Below are 19047 nucleotides of genomic sequence, written 5' to 3' on the forward strand. Positions count from 1 at the left end.
TCGCATATAAATCGGTTCCAAATTTAAATCCATAATCCATTCCAGATTTGAAATTCAAAAGTCCGCCGTCCAACTTTTTATGTTTTTTTTTTATATGCGAGCGACTTCTTTTTTTAAATTTCACTGGGCAATTTCACAAGTTACTACCTACACTCCATTTTTCGACTTGTCGACATCTTACCGTAACTTTTTACTGGTATGTATGTTTTAAAAATATAGAAAGACAAGTGCGATAAAATTAATAAAAACTAACTAAATATGTAGAGGTTTTTTTTAGGTGTGTGTTTTATTATTTTCTGAACTATTAGAAAAAACTTAACACTAAAAAGTAACAGAATGTCATAATGTAATAAGACAGGTTAGAAAAAATACACTATTATGTATCACGCAGTTTCACACTAATGGATCTATACAAGTACTATACTAGAAGTGGAATGAAAAAAAACCCTCAGTATAGCTATTTCGATTCAAAGTGGTTGTAATCATAATCATCAGCATAAGTAGTCCCAGGTTCAAACCCAGCAAGGCCAATTTGGGATTACATAACTCCTGAATTTTCGCTGGTCTACCCCGGTGGGAGGCCGTGACTAGTTACCACCGTCAAAGAAGTGCCGCTAGCGATTATGCGTTCCGCTACGATTGCGCGTAGAGGCCGATTAGTGGTTGGCCCGTTATCATCTTACCAGCTGGTGAGATTGTTGTTCAGGGGTCTAACTTGTACGCAGTGGCGTGCACTTCATACATGCACAAAAGCACTTCCTACCTATCATTTTTTTATAACTCATAAAGGCAAAGGGCTTTTCCGTTTTATGCCATCTTCATCTTTATGCATACCCTGGTCAAAAACCCTGTACACGCCACTGATTGTCCGTTAGAGTCACTACAGACAGATAGACTTGATGATTTCAAAGTGCTTTTATTGGGCCTAATTGAAATAAATGAATCCCGAATTTTCAAATAAAAAAAAAGTTAGTCTCCCAGAGTCATCTATATGATGTCGATCACTCTTTCAGAGTTTTTTAAAATGTTTCCAAAAAATTATATTATAAACAGATTATACGACTCAATTCAAAAAACTACTGAAAACTGCTACCCTACTCGACCTCGCGGTAAAGGTGATTAATCCACATTTTTATTTAGGACAATGCCCTCATCTCTTGTCTGTAACAATTCGTCAGTCTCACTCCAGATACAATCTGTGATTCTAATCCGCGCTCCCAAATTCAAAGTAAATCGATTGTTTATGCTAAATCATTTTGGCGGCAAAATCTAGCTACCTGGTTGCACGGTTCATTTGTTACTTTGAAATAAAATTTAAGTTTTGTTATACGAGAAATAAATAGCACAATAAACAATGAATTGATTCGTTTAGAAATACATACGTTTTATTTTAACATCGTAAATAAAAAAACACCGGCTAAGTTTGTTGTGGGCTTCTTCTTAGACCACGACGCGTTTGGAACCCTCGTAGCTTTAGTTTTAAGTATCGCAAGTTATCGCCTCACTACCGTTTAATTCTCATCAAAAATAACGCATCAAATGGGCCTACTTGAATAAATATATTTTTGACTTTGACTTTAATATAAAAAGAATATTAAAGCCTGAGAATGGAGAACCCATAATGTATTCAAAGGCGCACATTGCCGACGATCTGTTTGGTGTGGAGTATAGGGATTGAAGAAATTGTAAATTACACCACAATTATTCTCCTGCTGTTCGCGGAGTATAGCAAATTAAGCTTAATTTTCATAATAAATATATTATTAATAAATATATTATCCATAATAAATATATTATGGATTTCCGCAAAGTAACGCCTGCCTACCGCGTGAAGTCCACCAATCCACATTTGGCCAGCGTGGTGAACTACGGCCGACTTACGGTGGCGGTGGGCTGGCAATGATGTAAATAAGTTGATAAGCTGGTTTTTGACATTTCTGTGGTGGAGGGTTGTATCGGAATTGCGCATATTATTGTCAAGTTAAAATCTCCAGCAGGGCTAGCACAGGGAGGCGTCAAAAATTATATCCCCCGACAAGTGATATAATTAACGTGTCCAACCGCTAAAGCAAGGGTACATGGAATAGTTGAAGTTTACCCCCATTCATTCATCATCACCATCAACAGCCTATTACAGCCCACTGCTGGACTAAACGCCTCTCCCAGCTGAAGGATTTGCCCATAATCACCACGCTGGGCAGGCGGGTTAGTGATCGCAGTAGGATGGTAGTAGTAGCACAGAGAACGCTGCTGCCGGCTCTCTGTTATATTCTCTTAGTCGCCTCGTACGACAACCGCGGGAGGGAGAGGGGTGGTGACAACTGTATTCTGATCTGCCGTCACCACAAGGCCCCCATTTATTCATAATCACCATCAACAGCCTATTACAGCCCACTGCTGGACTAAAGGCCTCTCCCAGCTGAAGGATTTGCCCATAATCACCACGCTGGGCAGGCGGGCTAGTGATCGCAGTAGGATGGTAGTAGTAGCACAGAGAACGCTGCAGCCGGCTCTCTGTTATATTATCTTAGTCGCCTCGTACGACAACCGCGGGAGGGAGAGGGGTGGTGACAACTGTATTCTGATCTTCCGTCACCACAAGGCCCCCATTTATTATGAAACTTATATAATGGTCTGAGAGATTATAAAGCTGTAGAAGAGGATTAATTTATATTCTTTCCCCGAGGAGATAAACTCCTGCCCATGCTAACCGTGCTGGATATAAAAGTTATATCCCTGATTATATGAGAAGGGATAAATAAAATTAACGTGTCAACATGCCAAAGCACGGCAAAAGGTAATAGGACAAGTTTACCCCCGTTGATAACAAGTATATTACTTGGATAATATTTCCACCCGTTCGCCAATGCCCGAAGAGTTGATAAAACTATAAGAGTAGAAACAATTTTGTCCAATTGTTTTGGCTACAGGTAAGACGGGAAGTTTATCCCCGTTTATATGCGCTGTAATGGCAGTGCCGCACTGGTAAGCGTAGCGTTGGTCGACCCCAAAGAGGTGGGCAGAGGACATCAAGCGTGTCGCAGGGAGCCGCTGGACGCAAGCGGCACAAAACCGTGGAATTTGGGAACCCCTGCAAAAGACCTATGTCCAGCAGTGGACTTCTATTGGTGGATATAATGACGATAATGATGATTTGGATATTATTTCCACTTATGCGTCAATGCACGGTGAGTTCATAAAGCTGTGAAGAAGATAAAATTGCATCCTTTCGCCCGGGAGCAAAATGTCTGCTAGCTGTGCTGAGGATGGTCCGGTGTCGACCAAAAGTTTCATCAAAATTCCAATTCAAATTTCGAATTCAAAATTCATTTATTTCAAGTAGGCCTAGTTTATAAGCACTTTTGAAACGTCAAGTCAGCATGTTTGTAGAGACTCTACCACCGGTTCGGAAGGCAGATTCCACTGAGAAGAGCCGGCAAGAAACTCAGCAGATTGCTCTTTTCCGACATCATTGTATAGTTTAACAATCTTTAGAATTTTTCTGTTTATCAAAAGAATATAATAGAAGGTCTGGTGTGGAGTATAAAGATTAATGAAAATTAAGCTTAATTTGCTATACTGCGCGAAAAACAGGAGAATCTAATTATTATAATTCAGTAAGGTGTAATTTATAAAACAAACAGATCTTCAGCAATGTACCCTCTACGCACGTTTTGCGCCTAAACCGGAGCATCCTCAGGAGATGTTGACTTTTCAACGAATAATTGTAATAGTATAGTAAATTTAGCTAAATTTTCATAATATATTATCATGGACTTTCGCAAAGTAACGACTGCTTCTATCCAATAAAAAGATTTAGAAAAATATAAATTGCACCGTACAGATTCTCCTGGTTTACGCATATTTTAGCAAGTTAAGCTTAATGTTCTTTGTTTATCGTAGAACTCCGCCAAGTAACTGCCACATGAAAAAGGCAATGATGATATTATCACCATCTTCATCATATTGACCCAGGCACTGGCCCAGCGAATTGGTGGACTTCACACACCTTTGAAACATTAAATAAGTATAATACGACAATGCACACATCACCATCTAGCCCCAAAGTAAGCTCAGCTTGTGTTATGGGTACTACGATGACTGATGGATATTTTTATGAATAACTAGCGTACCCAGCCCGCTCCGCCGGGCTAGACTTTGCTTTATTTTATTTAAACAACAAACTTAAATCATTAAATTTTTTATTTAAGTCTCATAATATATTAAATCATTTATTTCTCTCCGTATTCATTCCCTTCTATTCTCTTCTCGAGCGGGTGAAGACCATTATCTACACCCATGTACACCCAACAATAGAATATCATCGTAGTAAATAAAAGCTGTATTTGACAGTTCAAAAATAGGAGTGCTCCGATCGTCACCAAACTTTACAGGATTACTCGCCAGGTCAATCCGGAGATTCCCTGAAAGTTTCATTAAAATCGGTCCAGCCGTTTCGGAGCCTAAACGGAACATACCCACACACTTTCTCTTTTATATATATATATAGAAGATATACATGAATAGTCATAATACACAGACAAACACCCAGACACTGACCCAGACATTATCGAGAACTCTCGGGTATGCAGGTTTCCTCACGATGTTTTCTTTCACCGTTGAAGCAAGTGATATTTTATTTGCTCAAAAACGCACATAACTTTTAAAAGTTAGAGGTGCGTGCTTGGATTTGAACTGGTAATATAATATTACTAGTTTATTAGTTGTATGTGACAAGAGTCAACGGTAAACCACATTTGGGTAGAAATGGCCGTTAGTACGTAGGGTAGATAGGATATCTCTGTTTGCACGCTGATATCGCGATAACGGTGATAGCTTTGGGATTGAAACCTGCTGGTTTAGTGACGCTATAAACTGCTGGCCCTTACTTTACGTGGACTGTGCTTTAGAGGGTTCTCAAACGATACTTGTTTATATCGTCTTAGTGCTTATTTATTTAATCTACAGATGGAAGAATTTAAAACTAGAGATTTCAAAAAAAAAAAACTAAATTCATTTATTTCAAGTAGGCCTAATATAAGCACTTTTGAAACGTCAAGTCTGTCTGTTTGTAGTGATTCTAAAACCGGTTCGGAAGGCAGATTCTACCGAGAAGAAGCCGGCAAGAAACTCAGCAGTTGCTCTTTTCCAACATCAACAATTTACATTTTGCATTTTAACATTCATTTTTCTATCTTGTGAGAGCTGAAAGCGGAGCCGGATGCTTCCAAGCAACCTTGTCATTAAAAAAATCATCAATTGTATAGTAACCTCGCTGTAATAAATGTGTTTTAACAAATTCTTTAAACTTGTGCATTGGCAGGTCTAAAATCACCCAATCATTTCAAAGACTATTAACCGACTTCTATCCAAAAACTGGTTATGAATTAGAATTTTTTTTTTCTATGTACGAGTATGTTCGTGCTCTGTCATTAATAGATTTAAGAATTTTTTTTTGTTCGAAAGAGTTTTTTTTTGAAATGGTCCCATTTAAATTACATATTATAGATCTGATGACGAGTTTCGGGGTCGGACATCGGAACTTTTCAATAATTTACTCGCACATTACATGACATCACGCCTGTACTCTCGAAAGGTACCTATTATCCCTACTAATATTATAAATGTCAATGTAAGTTTGTTTGTTAAGCTTTCACGCAAAAATTACTTAACTGATCCTCAGAAAACTTTGTACCTACGCATATTCTTGGAAGTGTTAGAAGTAATATAGGATACTTTTTATTCCGACATTGAGCTCGGTTCCTTTGGGAGAGGGGATGAAAGTGTTTGACGATTTTATACAACCGATTTAAATCATTATTTTGTACTATATAATATGTGTTTAATTTTGCCCAAACTGTGGTTGGAGATAAAGGACAGAACTCCTCAGCGGACAGCAGCAAACCCGTCATTTAGCCAATTCGGCTTAGCGATACTGTATTCTTTAATTTTTTTTAGAACTACAATTAAATTTAATGCCACATCAAAAAACAAAATCAAACGCAGACGGGGTCGCGGGCAACAGCTAGTACAATATATAAGAAAAATATGGTTATTTTTTCTATTAAAGTTAGTAGTAGTAATGGCATAATTTTTCGCAACTGGTTCTAGTTGCAGCTCATAGTATTGAGGCATGTTATATATTCAAATTTATTTACTTTTTACCCGACTGCGAAAGACGGAGGGGTATGTTTCTCGAGTGTATGTATGTATGTTAATTTCTTCGGCACGCCCTGGAGCCTAAACTGCTTGTCGTATTTTTATGCGAGTGCTGTCAAGATTCGTCTTAGTCGAGAGACGTTGGGTACATCTAAATTTAAAACCAACAAAATTAAGGACAAAATTATGTTTTTTTTTTAAATACTATCGAGCAATAGCAAATTGAGCGCGTGCTCACAATTATTTGATAATTTTATTTGGTTGGTTGGTCACTATAATTTTTTTTTTTTATGGGAACATTGAACGCAGGTAGACAAACAAAACAACTGAGCTTAAAGCGATATATAACCGATCGCGACATGTCTACACCCAGACTTTGATTTTACGAAATATTTAATGAAATAATCGATAAAATAGGGGAATCCATTCGTATAAAGAATACCTGTACTATCTATCCTCTTAAGCTTTTATTTTTTTAAGGGACTTCCGGCTCCCCCGAAACGCACCTCTAACTTTCCGTATTGATGATCATTTCAAGCAATTAAAAACGGCCACAAAATAGATGGGAAGATGATGTGCAAAAACCATGTCGCAGTATGGCCAGAGACAGAGCACACTGGAGAATTTTAGAGGAGGCCTTTGAGTTTAATGAATTTTTTTTTAAATAATTATCACATAATTGTTTTATAAATATAACCTAAAATAAACTAAATAAAATCTAAAACATCTTCAAAACCACCGCAACGAGGCACAGTTCCTAAGATGCTGGCAGCATTATATTTTTTTTTCAGCTGTTTGCATCAGCCTATGTTCCCAGCAGATTTGCATGCTATGTTCGCATCGAGAAGGCACAATTGTATACACATGCCAAACAGTGCTATAGTTTATATTAGAGTAAGCAGTTGATTGACAGTTTTGCCAACTAAATAATAATAAAAAAAAAAATATATTTGGCCTCTTTGGCTAATTCGTCGGCCAAGGTAATTAAATAATAGATTTAGTGACACTGTAGTGTATTAGCAAAAAGACATTTAGTCAGTGAACAAAGTTAATTTTTGTAAAAGAGATTGCGTGCTGTTTTTATAAGAATATATTGCATTTCATACAATGAAGTCAGTTCTGTATTTTCTTTTAAAATCCCATTATAATTATTATTCTGTTTTAGGCGCGGAAACTAACGACGCCTAAAAAGGGTACTGATAACACCCCTCCAGGGGGTTCACACCCCTCCTGGGGTAACAACGCCTACATAAAAATCCAACGTTTACATAAACACAATTTTATATTATCATCAACAAACAGCAGGGGTTGTTTATCAATTGTAAACTAGTAACTAAAAAGTATTTGCATGCACTGAATATACTATGTACAAACTTGATGTTGCTTGAGACATAGAATTTCTGAATTTTCCTTTTGATTATGAAATTTCCTTGCTGTATCACACAGCCGTTTCTTAAAAGCAGTTTGATGAGGTATACTTTGGTGAACTTCCAGGGGTTTAGTATGGGAGGTCACAGGTTTCTCAGGTTTTGCCGGCTAGCTACCTTAGCCAGCTAGCTAGCTAGTAACCACCAACAAAGACGTCCTGCCTAGCAATTCATTGTTTCGGCACAATTCTGCATTTACAACAATTATAGGTAATGGGTACAAGGGGTTAGCTTATCACCATCATTGATTGCATCATCACTTAAAAAACAGGTGAAATTGTTGTTCACATGCCAGATTCTTTTAGATTGAGATTATTTATGTATATTATTCATAAAAATATTTGTGTGTGAAGTGCGTTGTTTAAGTATATAAGTATATAAATAAACCTTTGAGAACATTTTGGAGAACTCTCAGTTATTATCATATATTGCAACCATTAACATATATCTATAACACAAGAAACACTGATGGCCAGAATGTGTGATAATACTTCATTTAAAATACAAAATTCATATATTTTGAGTGAAAAATCTATCTACCTGCCATTCAGTTATAGGGGAAATGTCTAAGGATCTTATCGGACAACCAATTGATAAGTTCCATATGTATAAAACACATTTCATCTAATGGTCCCACCATTAGATGAAAAAAGTTGAAGCTGTTAATATTTCCAGGACAAAAAGTGGGCTATGTGCTAATCCAGGTTATAACAGTGTAGGGGTCTAAGACATTGTAGGAGGAGACCTGTGCACTATAGTGGGTAGGCACTAGGTTGATGTGATGGTGATGATGATAACAAAGGTTTTACCTGAAAGAGTAACAAACATCCATCCATCCACACAAATTGTCACATTTATAATAGAAGTAGGATTTTGATTCTGGTATGTCAAATGTTCTTTTTATCTTATCATAAATATTTCTTACTAATCTGCTAATTACTGTCTTATTGGACGCTATTAATACCTAACAGTTTTATAGAAAATTGAGAAAACAAACCAAAAAGTAGATTCGGTTTTCTTTATGTTTTTGTATGTATTTAACTTGAAACCCACTATATTACCGGTTTCTAACCACAGTAGAATAGCTATTAAGGAGTACTGAAATAGCAATTGATCGTCGAAGAATCAACCGCTGCTATAAAATTGATTGAATAATTAGAAAAACATAACCTTCAAAGAAGCTGTCAAACCAAAATACGAGATACATTTATTGCAAGTTTTTTAAATAGAAAACTGACCTCAAGCTCTTGGTTACGACATTTCTCTTCAAGATCCTTTGCCGCGGGCTCCGTTCTAGAAGTTTCTGCCTCGTTATCCTGAACGGCACCCTCAGATAACACTTCTGTAGCGAAATTCGTAATCTGCCCTTTTAGGCTACTTAAACTCTGATTTAGATTAAGCCACGACATTGTTAATGCACGAAATTAGAGCCACATATCACAGGAAAACGTTTGACATCAAAATATTATGGAAATACTGATGTAAACAGTAAATAAATCGCATTATTTTGCCATTGACAAGACTTTGTCTAGTTGGCAAAAGTCAAAACAAATCGCCATTTGTCATTTTTGACATGCATTAATTCGCGGAAAAGGTCTCGTTTCTTTTGCATATAATTTAATCGTTAATTTTAAGTTCCCAAAGACCATCAAAGTTAAACTTGGTAATTACTAAAGTTATTTTCAGAAATAGATTAGTTACATAATAATTGTATCTATATTTTCTACAAAATCTAGAATAAAAACAATTTATTTTAGCTCACGCAATACTAGCTCCTAATCTAGTGTTATGGTCTAGTGTCACTATTCAATTGAGCTATGTAGGTATAGCTAGGTGCTCAACCATTGTCACTGATCTTTATGAGGGTAGTATCTAAATTAAAAGTTCTAGTTAGCTTTGACCATCTAGACTAGCCTGGGAATAATTGTTATTAGAAAACATCAAATCAAAAGGATCTATGTATGATACATATCGATTGAAAAACATTATAATGTATCTAAAATATTGATGTTTTTGGTAGCAAACAAATAAAAATGTCTTATTTTTATATGAAAACTATCTAAATTTCATAGAAAATTCCTCATTCATTCCATATTCCTCGCACCACAGAAGGTAGTATTCTACGGCTCTTTCTTGGACATACGCACATATATCATGAATAAAATATACCTGTTTTTATTACACGTTTCCCTAATTTATAGACACCTAAATTGGCTAATCTGTGTAAAACCAGAAGTAAAAAATAGCGAAACGCGTTGATTTGAAGTTGACTCGACAGTTTTTTTATTTGTTCCTGGAGAAATGCAACGAAACAATAGCTATTCGTGAGGCTATGATACAGCTACGATGATCAGTCATCAGTGTTGTCATCACTGGGCATCTAGTGGAAAATAGTTGAACTTTAATGGCCATCTAAGGATTATTGTGGAACTGCTAAAGTTGAACCTAGTACATTCAATGTACGCTAGATGACGTTCTATAGAATTATTGTATTTTCTATGTTTTATTCTATTCACAAGACAATGGGGTCGATCTTTTTAAAAATATGAATATCATCATACATAAACTATCCGCTTTAACAACTTCTGCGTCTAGAGTGAGTGAATATCAGTGACTATTATGTCCTTTAAAAGTCAGTTGACTGGTAAATATTATCGAACACCTAGGTATCTAAAACCTTAAATTAATTAAGTATATTAATTATTCCGTCTTGCTATTTGGGTTGCTAAATTAAGTTTACAATTGTCGCGGGCGCCAGTAATAATTTCTACTCTTTTTTGCGTTTTTACGCACACGTAGGTAACACAGACCGTTATCTTTTAATAGTCTGTGCATTTCACACTGGCATTTGTGATTTTTGGTGCATTGACGTTGTCACAGTTTACAATTCCGCTATTTATCACAATCGAACATAAATAAGTGTTTAATATCTAATAAAAACTATACACTTGAGGCTTAGAAGATGAACCACATATCCGTTAATATTAAAGAGTTAAAGCCTTATGCGAGACTGTCAAACAATACGACTAAAGTTGGCAACCAGGAGAAGGATGATGATATCAAAATTCCTCTAAGTACACAGAACGCTGTGAAATATCTTTTGCAAGGGACTCTTAGGCTTAGGGTTTGTAGGTACTGCCTGCACGTCTCAAACAAACTATCTGAATTTGATGAGGTTCTCACTTTGGCGGTAAGCGGAGCTCTGCATGAGGTCACAATCAGGGATATAGTTGCAAGCTTTCATCCTTATAAGGTAATTGGACTTTTTTAATAAAAGGCATTACGGATGCAACTGTCTAGTTGGTTCAGGAGTCAGAATGTCAGATGCAAAAATCCCAAGGTCCAGAGTTTTAGCACTCAATTGTTTAAAAATTGTTGGGTACTGAGTTTTCTATCATCCACGCATTCTGTGCTAGACCCAAGCAAGGAAATTAATAAGCCTGCTAACCAATGTTGGATCAGTGTAGAAAGTCTTGGTTGGATATTTTTCTCGATCATGAGCAAGAAATCCTGAACTTTGCTTGATGGTGTATGTAGCTTAAGTTAGCATGTGACTACAGTTTCACACTGCAAACTATATATGCTTCATTGAGTGAGTCACCACTGTGAAAAGTTCACCTTTTGTTGTATATAATAACTGTTATAAAAAGTGGATTTGCTCAGCATTTTGTGAACACTGGTGGTGCAATATGTCAATCCGCCCTGGGTCAGCTTGGTGGATTACAGCCTTAAACTCCTAAGTTTCATTGTGTGAGGAGACCCATGCCCTGTAGTGGGCCGGTAATGGGTTGATATGATGATGAATGGGACAGGAAAATCACCACAAAGTATCAACAGAGGCTTGGCTCTAAAGTGGGTTATATATTAATCAGAAGAAAAAAAGTTTTCCTGTTTTTAAAAATTCATCATCATAATTCTTCATAACTACAGGATGTTCATTGCATGCAGACATAGATCTCTTGTAGGGATTTCCACATGCTACAATGTTGTGTGGCTTGAATCCAGCGATTCCCTGCAAACGGTTTCATAATTATTTCTGACTAATTCCAGGTGGCAGTTGATGCAAACTTTCCAAATAAAATATGCAATGAATGTGTAAACAGAGCTATTAGCTGCTATTTATTCACACAACAATGCGAAAGGGCTGAACGAGCAATACGTAACTGTTTTGACGATGTATACAATAATTTTGAAAAGCTGGATTCTTTGGAACCTGTCAAGAAAAGGGGAAAACGTAAACTCCACCCAAACCACAACATCATTTATGCAGAGCATGTGGATGTTATGGATTATGCTGAACCTGTCATAAACATTGTAAATATTACTACTGAGAATTCTGTGCAAAGTCTTGATAAAATGAGTGAGCTTGAATGCCAGAAATGTTGGCAAGTGTTACCAAGCAAAGAACTGTTATTGAATCACGAGAACTCGCATCCAAAAAGCATGTGGTTTAATTGCAGATTGTGCGGAAAATCATTTGTCAAACGCTCCCAGCTTAGGAAACATATCAAAGATGCACACAAATACATTGATGATACTAGCCAAGAGAATCAAAATGAAGGCTTCAAATGTAAAGAATGTGGTTTAGAAAATAAATCACTTGGTGAACATTTCCAGCATATTGAAAAACATAAATTCAAATTATTGCTCAATTCATTGATGCAACGGAAAGATGATTCATTGTGTACTGTTTGTTTGGATAAAAGTTCTCGTTTAACGAATCTGGCTGACACTGTTCATCTTCATGGAGGTTATTCTGGATTAACTGGCGATAAGAGTATCAAGAATATTTTAACTGTTACAGTTCCAGGAGTAAGTATTACCGTATTTTAATCTATATTGTCATATTTTTGAGGCTAAGGCACAAATTTGCCCTAGCTTTTTTATTCAATATTGAAAGTTAACTATTTATGCAGCTAATTAATTACTACGGTACTACCTCTCTGCGTCTCAAGAAATAGTTTTCTGGTCAAGCAAATGAGACTCAGCTAAAACTCTAGATCAAAGTCATAGGCCCAGATGAATAGTTGTTGATAAGCGATGGCTTAAGCCAATATTTAGCCTTTAAATAGACAGCACTTTAGCATGACTTTTGTTGAAAGTTAACTGAATACTAAGCTGATGCATAATTTAATCATAGTACAGAGTTTAATGACCCTAGCAGGTTCTAAGAATAGATTTCCTATTTTATTGACATCTTTTGAAAACCTAGCTTGTTAACCTTATTACTTCAATATGGTAGTTATCCAGTTATTGTTGATTTACGTCACAACTTGAACAGTGTTGATTATTCAAAGCATAATTTAAGAATAAACACAATAAAAATCTCAACAACAGCAGACGCACACAAAAGCAAAAGGAGTTGTAGTCAAGTCATAGGAAGCGTTCAATTTTAATATATTGTAGATTACACTATTTTTAAATAAATGATTTAATAATATTCATTAGAAATAAGTTTAACAATGCAATAAATTGATTTCTGCTTATATTGGGTGCTTCACAATTTAGTACGTAATGAACGCATTCAATAAATTTAAAAATTGTACTTTGGCTTTGCTTGTGCTAATAAAATATGAATAATTTCAACTAATACGAAGCAATGACTATTTATCAGGGCCTTACTGTTTTAAGTGTAATCAAGTGCATTTATTTGTGAAATTGAACTTTGCATTCCATATTTCATAATATAATCTCTTTAGTTTTACAGTAGTTAGTTAGCTATAATAAAGACCATATGCGGTTAGGTATTTTCAACTGTGTGATGTAGTCAATATCTCATAAACATGTTCTGAATATGCATAATATTTTAAAAGATCTGAGTGGTGTTGCACACAAAAAAAAGTAATGTAATTTGTAATAAAGTATCTTCATTCCTCAACTGAGAAGTTAAAGGTTCTGATAGACAGATAGGCAGTGAAACAATCGGAATTTTGTTAAGTTAACTTTAATAGACTCCACTTTACTTCATGAAGATTACAACAATCCATATATTCCACATTTTACCAGTCCCAGTTTTTAGTAGCAGTAGCTGTCTATATAGCCATTTAGACTATGATTAACTTAATTGGATGTTTTAGCCAAACCAATATAAATATGAGGAGTTACTATTTCCACAAAAGGCTAAAATCTTAAAATTGAAAAAACGAAAACTTTACTGCAAAGAAAAAGATGCATTTTCTCTAGAATTAAATGAGAAATTTGGTTTTACTACACCAGTTTTAGTAAAGATAACTGATTTTGACTCTACAAGCTCTATAACATTTACATTTGCAAAACCTTTCTTGCTCAATCCTGTACAAGGTTTAAATGAAATTGAAGTTTGCGAATATGATATTAATGGTGACCAAACTATGATTGTTAATTCTAATATTGATATGAATGAATCAGAAGATATTTTAAAGGGAGAGAAACAAATATCTACTTTTGAACCTGTTGGAAAAACTACTTGTATTAAATGTTGGATTTTTAAGACTCCAAGCTGTAATAGTTGTTTAACTAATGAACCCTCAATATTAAAGGATGAAAGGTCCAATGAAGTTATTGAAAAAGATAGTTGTAAATTGTGTTGGATTTTCACTAAATCAGGGAAATGTGAAAATTGTAACAAATATGTTGGTCGCATTAACAAAATACTTAGAAATACTACCAATAATAATACAACCAAGGATTTAAATGAATTGAAATTATTAACTCAAAAATCTATTGATAGAAAAAAAAAATGGGAATGCAATGTTTGTCTAACCACTAACTCTACAAAAAGGGTGATATGCATTTGTTGCGATGAAGAAAAAGTTATTAAGGAAAGTGCAAAAACAAATTTTGATATTCAGAACGCGTTCTATACTGATATAAAAAGTCCTATCACTTCCGAATTGTACGATAAAGCTTGTTCAGAACTAAAAGCCACAAGTGAACGTACAGAATGCGTAGATGTAATAATTGATACTGAAAATCTAACTACTTTATCTTCATGTCCATCACCATATCTAAATGAAACTATGCATCAAAATTCAAAAGTGAATTTTAATGAGAAGAATATAGAAATACTTCCAGATAATGTATTACATTTACCAAATATTGAAGAACTAAGCGAAGATTCGAAAATGGATGTAGAAATAACACCTTTAACTAATGCTTATAACATAGAAAAAACACACATAAACAATAGTAATAGCCTTCATGACATAAAACAGTATGCTATGAACAATTCAATTATAGAAGATATGGACATAGCTTTTGATAATCAATCACAAATTTCTACCACATACAGTACAAGCGTACAAGGTTCTTACAATCAGTATATAGATTCAGAAACCAATCCAAATGTTTTCCAATCTAAATTTACATTCAATTTAGGTGTAGGTGATTCTAAGGATATAAAAATGCGACGCACCAAAAGAGCGTTGAGAAGAATTGCTACTACGTCTTATAAATAAGTTTTTTTAATGTAAGATATTAACTAGGAATTAGTAACATCTATATCAGTACTCAATGTAATATCGGTTCGAGGTACAGATAAAATAAAAGATACCAAACTGGATAATCTTTAAATAGTATAAAACTAAATTGCCCCCGCTGGTGAAATTGTTTAAACAATACAGCGGATTGTAGTTTTCTGCACAGCAATTCAAGTGGAAGGTTTATATGTAGTAAACATGTATATGTAAAGAGAAAAGCAAAGAAATTCAAAGATTTGTAATGCAATGTTGTAATAAATATATATGTTTTTTTTTATGCACATACTTTATGAGATAGATTAAATTACAACAGATTATCAATAACGCCGACCTGTGCCACATTAGTATCTACATTCCACCCGCACAAAGCAGCGGCGTATCGCTAGAATGCATATAAGCATAAGAATACTGGATGTAAATTCAAAATCACTGCAAATAAGTTAGTTGATTATTTTTCTTGGTAGGACGATTTCACAGTTCTTACATGTTTTTTTTATTATTTTAAATCGGCATATCCTGAATTGGTTACTCGGAAATTGAAGGTATTAAACATGTTTAAAAGGACGTAAAATCCATCTTATCCCGCTTCTTTAAAATTTATTTTAAAATCATTTTTTTATTTTGTTGCAGATCAACCTTGACACCTACACGGGAAATAAAATATGCGATAAATGTTATAACCACGCTATATCCTCTTATATTTTCGTTGTCAAGATTCACCACGTGAGAAGTAGATTAAATACTTGTATTAGTGAAATGCTAGATAGACTTAGTACTATCGGTGATTCTAATAAGAATCTAATGGTAGAAATATCGCAAGATACTATACTACCAATGTTGAAATTAGATGAACTTGAAGAAACATCCGAGAATGATGATGAATCAAAAGTTGATGTTTTAGAAGATGAATTCAGAATATCCGATTCAGAAAGCTATGATTCAAGCAATAGCGACAATAACGATTATTCCCGTAGCTTACTCGACAAGCCCCTTTACAATCAAACTAAAAACGATAGCATATCACTCGATTATGATACACCTCTGTATAATCCGGCCAAAAACGTAACAAGAACGTACACAAAAAAAAAGTTAGTCAACGGCTACCAAAATGAAATTGACACCAATATTTTCAAAGATATTTGCAGTGAATTCTTAACGTTCAACAAGAAGCTCAAAAGGCCAAAACACGTACCCAAATATAGATACACATGCCCCTTATGTAATAAACACTTCATATCTGAATATTTCCTTAAAAAGCACATATTAAAACACACGCAGAGAAATGTTCAATGCAATATATGTTTGAATATATTCAAATCGAAGTTCTATCTCTTTGAGCATAAAAAAATGGAACACGTGTTGAAATTGCAAACATTTATTACGTGCAAGGTTTGCGGTAGGAGGTTTAGTAATGTGAAACAAATGAAACAGCATCGAAAGAGTCACAGGACAAAAGATTGCCAATTATGCGATAAATTATTCGTCTCCCAGCAGCATTACGACGTTCACATGCAAAGACACGCAGTCAAATTCAACGCGTGCCGAAACAAACATGTTCAGACATGCAGTTTCTGCGAGAAGCCGTGCTCAAACGAAAACGAACTCTCTCTGCATGTAAATAAGGTGCACCTTCAAATAAAACCGTACAGCTGTGACATGTGCGATAGACAGTTTTACACGGAAACCAATCTGTCCAGTCATAAAAAGCTCCACAGTTTGTTTTCGAAGGAATCGTGTGCGTTCTGTTGTAAAACTTTTAAATGCCGTAAACATTTAGTCATTCACGTTAGGAAACATATAGGTATGAAACCACATTCATGTCCAGTTTGCAGACAGTGCTTCTATTCCGATAATTACTTAAAGAAACATATGAAGGTCTTCCACGGTGGCATATATTCTTGTAGACTGTGCAGAACGGTGCTGCCTAGTCAACTTGAGCTAAAGTCACACATAAACCTAATGCATAGTTCTATGTAGCATTTACTACAGTTTAACCGAGTTATAGATATTTATATAGGGTTATATATTTTTTTATTAAAGTCTTTAATTTCCCGTGGCAATACCAAATACATATATACATTTAAAATGCATGTAAAAAGGCATATGATATTTTCGGCATCGGTGATATGAGACAGAATCCTTTATTCTTATCTTATAGTATTGAATTGTGTATCTCTAATACGACAGAACTCAATATAAACTCGAATATCATAGAAACTATTTAATCACACTTTAATCCTTCTCTTGATTCTTCGGTCTATTTCTGCCATTTTATTTCATAACATTTTGTCTTTTTATATGTACTTTATTTTGGCCAATCAATCAAACTAAGATACCTTTTTTTTAAAAAAAAAGTACTGGTAAATGCAGTTTTACTAACAGCTTGGTTGGCATAATACCCACGATTGCCGGAGCGATGAGGATTAAAATGTAGTCAATTTATCTTAAGAGAATTGTGACTTAAATTTAACAGAATTTCTAGCCCTGAAGCCTTAGTACAAGTTTTTGAGTACCGAAATAGTTGAGTATAGGAGTAAAATGGATCTTTTTTACATTGTGTAAAGCTCAAATTTGTCTTCAATTCTATAGCTCTGCCTTTTGGCATTTGTAAAGCGGGTGTCATTAGCTCCATTTTACTTTGACCATACAGAGTTTTATACGAAAATGTAATACATGAAAACTACTTCCATAAATTACGTCTTCGCCCTCCCCCCCCCCCCCTTAAAAATCTCACGTATTTTATGAACGCCCCCGTACTGTGTCGCAATTTTCGTAAACAGAACGAAATAAATGTAATTTTTTTTCAATAATAGACAAATAATAGTTAAATATAGAAAAACATAGAAATATAGACACAGCCTTAAATAAAGATAGATAATTATATGCTATATAAAAATTTCTACATAATATAGCGTAATAAAAATAATTCGATAAGTAATTAACGAGATGACTTATATTTTGTAAGATGGAAGTATATTTTGATGTTTTTTAGACATTTTAGATAATATTTTTTGTTTTTTTTTTTTTTTTGTTCTTATACCAGGAGATTACTTTTAAGGTGGGTACCAAACTTGATTATGACTTTTAGAAATTAATATAGGATTTAAAAGTGAATTAGTTATATAAGTTTGTAATTATTAGCTAATATAAGTAGGTTACAAATATTATAATTTATATTTAGGCACTTATGTTACAAGTTAAGAGGCAGGTGAGTACAGATTAGGTAGCATTACAGTAGATACTCGTCGTCAACACTGTCAATGAGAAAGCTAATTTAATTAAAAGCATTCAGTTTAAGATATAAATTGCTTTGCGCAGATCACTTGCAACATATAACACTTAAAATTGGATAGAAGCAGGCGTTACTTTGCGGAAATCCATAATATATTATGAAAATTAAGCTTAATTTTCTATACTTCGCGTAAAGCAGGAGAATCTGTATGGTGTTATTTATAATTTCTTCAATCCTTATACTCCACACCTCAACAATTACCTTTGTAAAGTCAACATCCCTTCGGGTACGGAACCCCCTTTATTCTGTATCTCAGCTGACACCAAATTAAGCTAGCCACTGTGGAAAGTTGCCATCAAATAACGCCCAAACCAATTAATATGCATTATGTAATTCTAGCCAACCGAGTTCCAATTAACTTAGTCGGAAACTTAGGTTTCAGAAAAGCTGGTTATTCGGTGGCCCCTTAACACAGTCGCTAGCTAAAGTTGTTGTCAACTGAGATACAGAATAGCCCTGCTTGTGACCAATGCAACTAAAACTTAGATTTTATACATACTTTTACTTATTCGATCGCGTAAAAGTGAATTACGACTCATATGGAATTGATATAGCGCCATTCTTGTAACACGACTGTTTCCAACTATTACAACTAGATGTCGCTTTTGCGATCGAATAAGACTGCCATTGATGCCAACTATACGGTATACTAAATAAATTATGAAATGTTCTGAACCATAAAATGTTGAAAAAAGTTTATATATTAATAAAA

The 19047-nt window shown here is 34.7% G+C and overlaps 2 protein-coding genes across 2 annotated transcripts in view; one reads left to right on the plus strand and one right to left on the minus strand.

Moving 5' to 3' along the window:
• The window catches only part of LOC120634705 (thyroid receptor-interacting protein 11-like), an 88319-nt gene extending 79324 nt beyond the window's left edge, over positions 1–8995 (minus strand). The window contains exon 1 of the mRNA XM_039905477.1: positions 8825–8995. Within this exon, the coding sequence (XP_039761411.1) occupies positions 8825–8995 (171 nt within the window). The remainder of the gene's footprint in view (positions 1–8824) is intronic.
• Positions 8996–10446: 1451 nt separating this feature from the next.
• LOC120634903 (zinc finger protein 28-like) lies at positions 10447–17254 on the plus strand. Its single transcript, XM_039905782.1, has 3 exons — positions 10447–10839; positions 11637–12398; positions 15674–17254. The coding sequence occupies exons 1-3, from the start codon at positions 10549–10551 to the stop codon at positions 17018–17020; spliced, it is 2400 nt and encodes a 799-aa protein (XP_039761716.1). The 5' UTR covers positions 10447–10548; the 3' UTR covers positions 17021–17254.
• Positions 17255–19047: the final 1793 nt, after the last annotated feature.

The sequence above is a fragment of the Pararge aegeria genome, chromosome 25 (assembly GCF_905163445.1).
Source record: "Pararge aegeria chromosome 25, ilParAegt1.1, whole genome shotgun sequence".
Taxonomy (NCBI): domain Eukaryota; kingdom Metazoa; phylum Arthropoda; class Insecta; order Lepidoptera; family Nymphalidae; genus Pararge; species Pararge aegeria.

Bases quoted from the DNA above. Each gene is read 5' to 3' on its own strand.
- LOC120634903 (XM_039905782.1), top strand. From the start codon at position 10,549: ATGAACCACATATCCGTTAATATTAAAGAGTTAAAGCCTTATGCGAGA. The intron at 10,840-11,636 runs GTAATTGGACTT...GACTAATTCCAG, and splicing joins CAAGCTTTCATCCTTATAAG to GTGGCAGTTGATGCAAACTT. The intron at 12,399-15,673 runs GTAAGTATTACC...ATTTTGTTGCAG, and splicing joins TAACTGTTACAGTTCCAGGA to ATCAACCTTGACACCTACAC.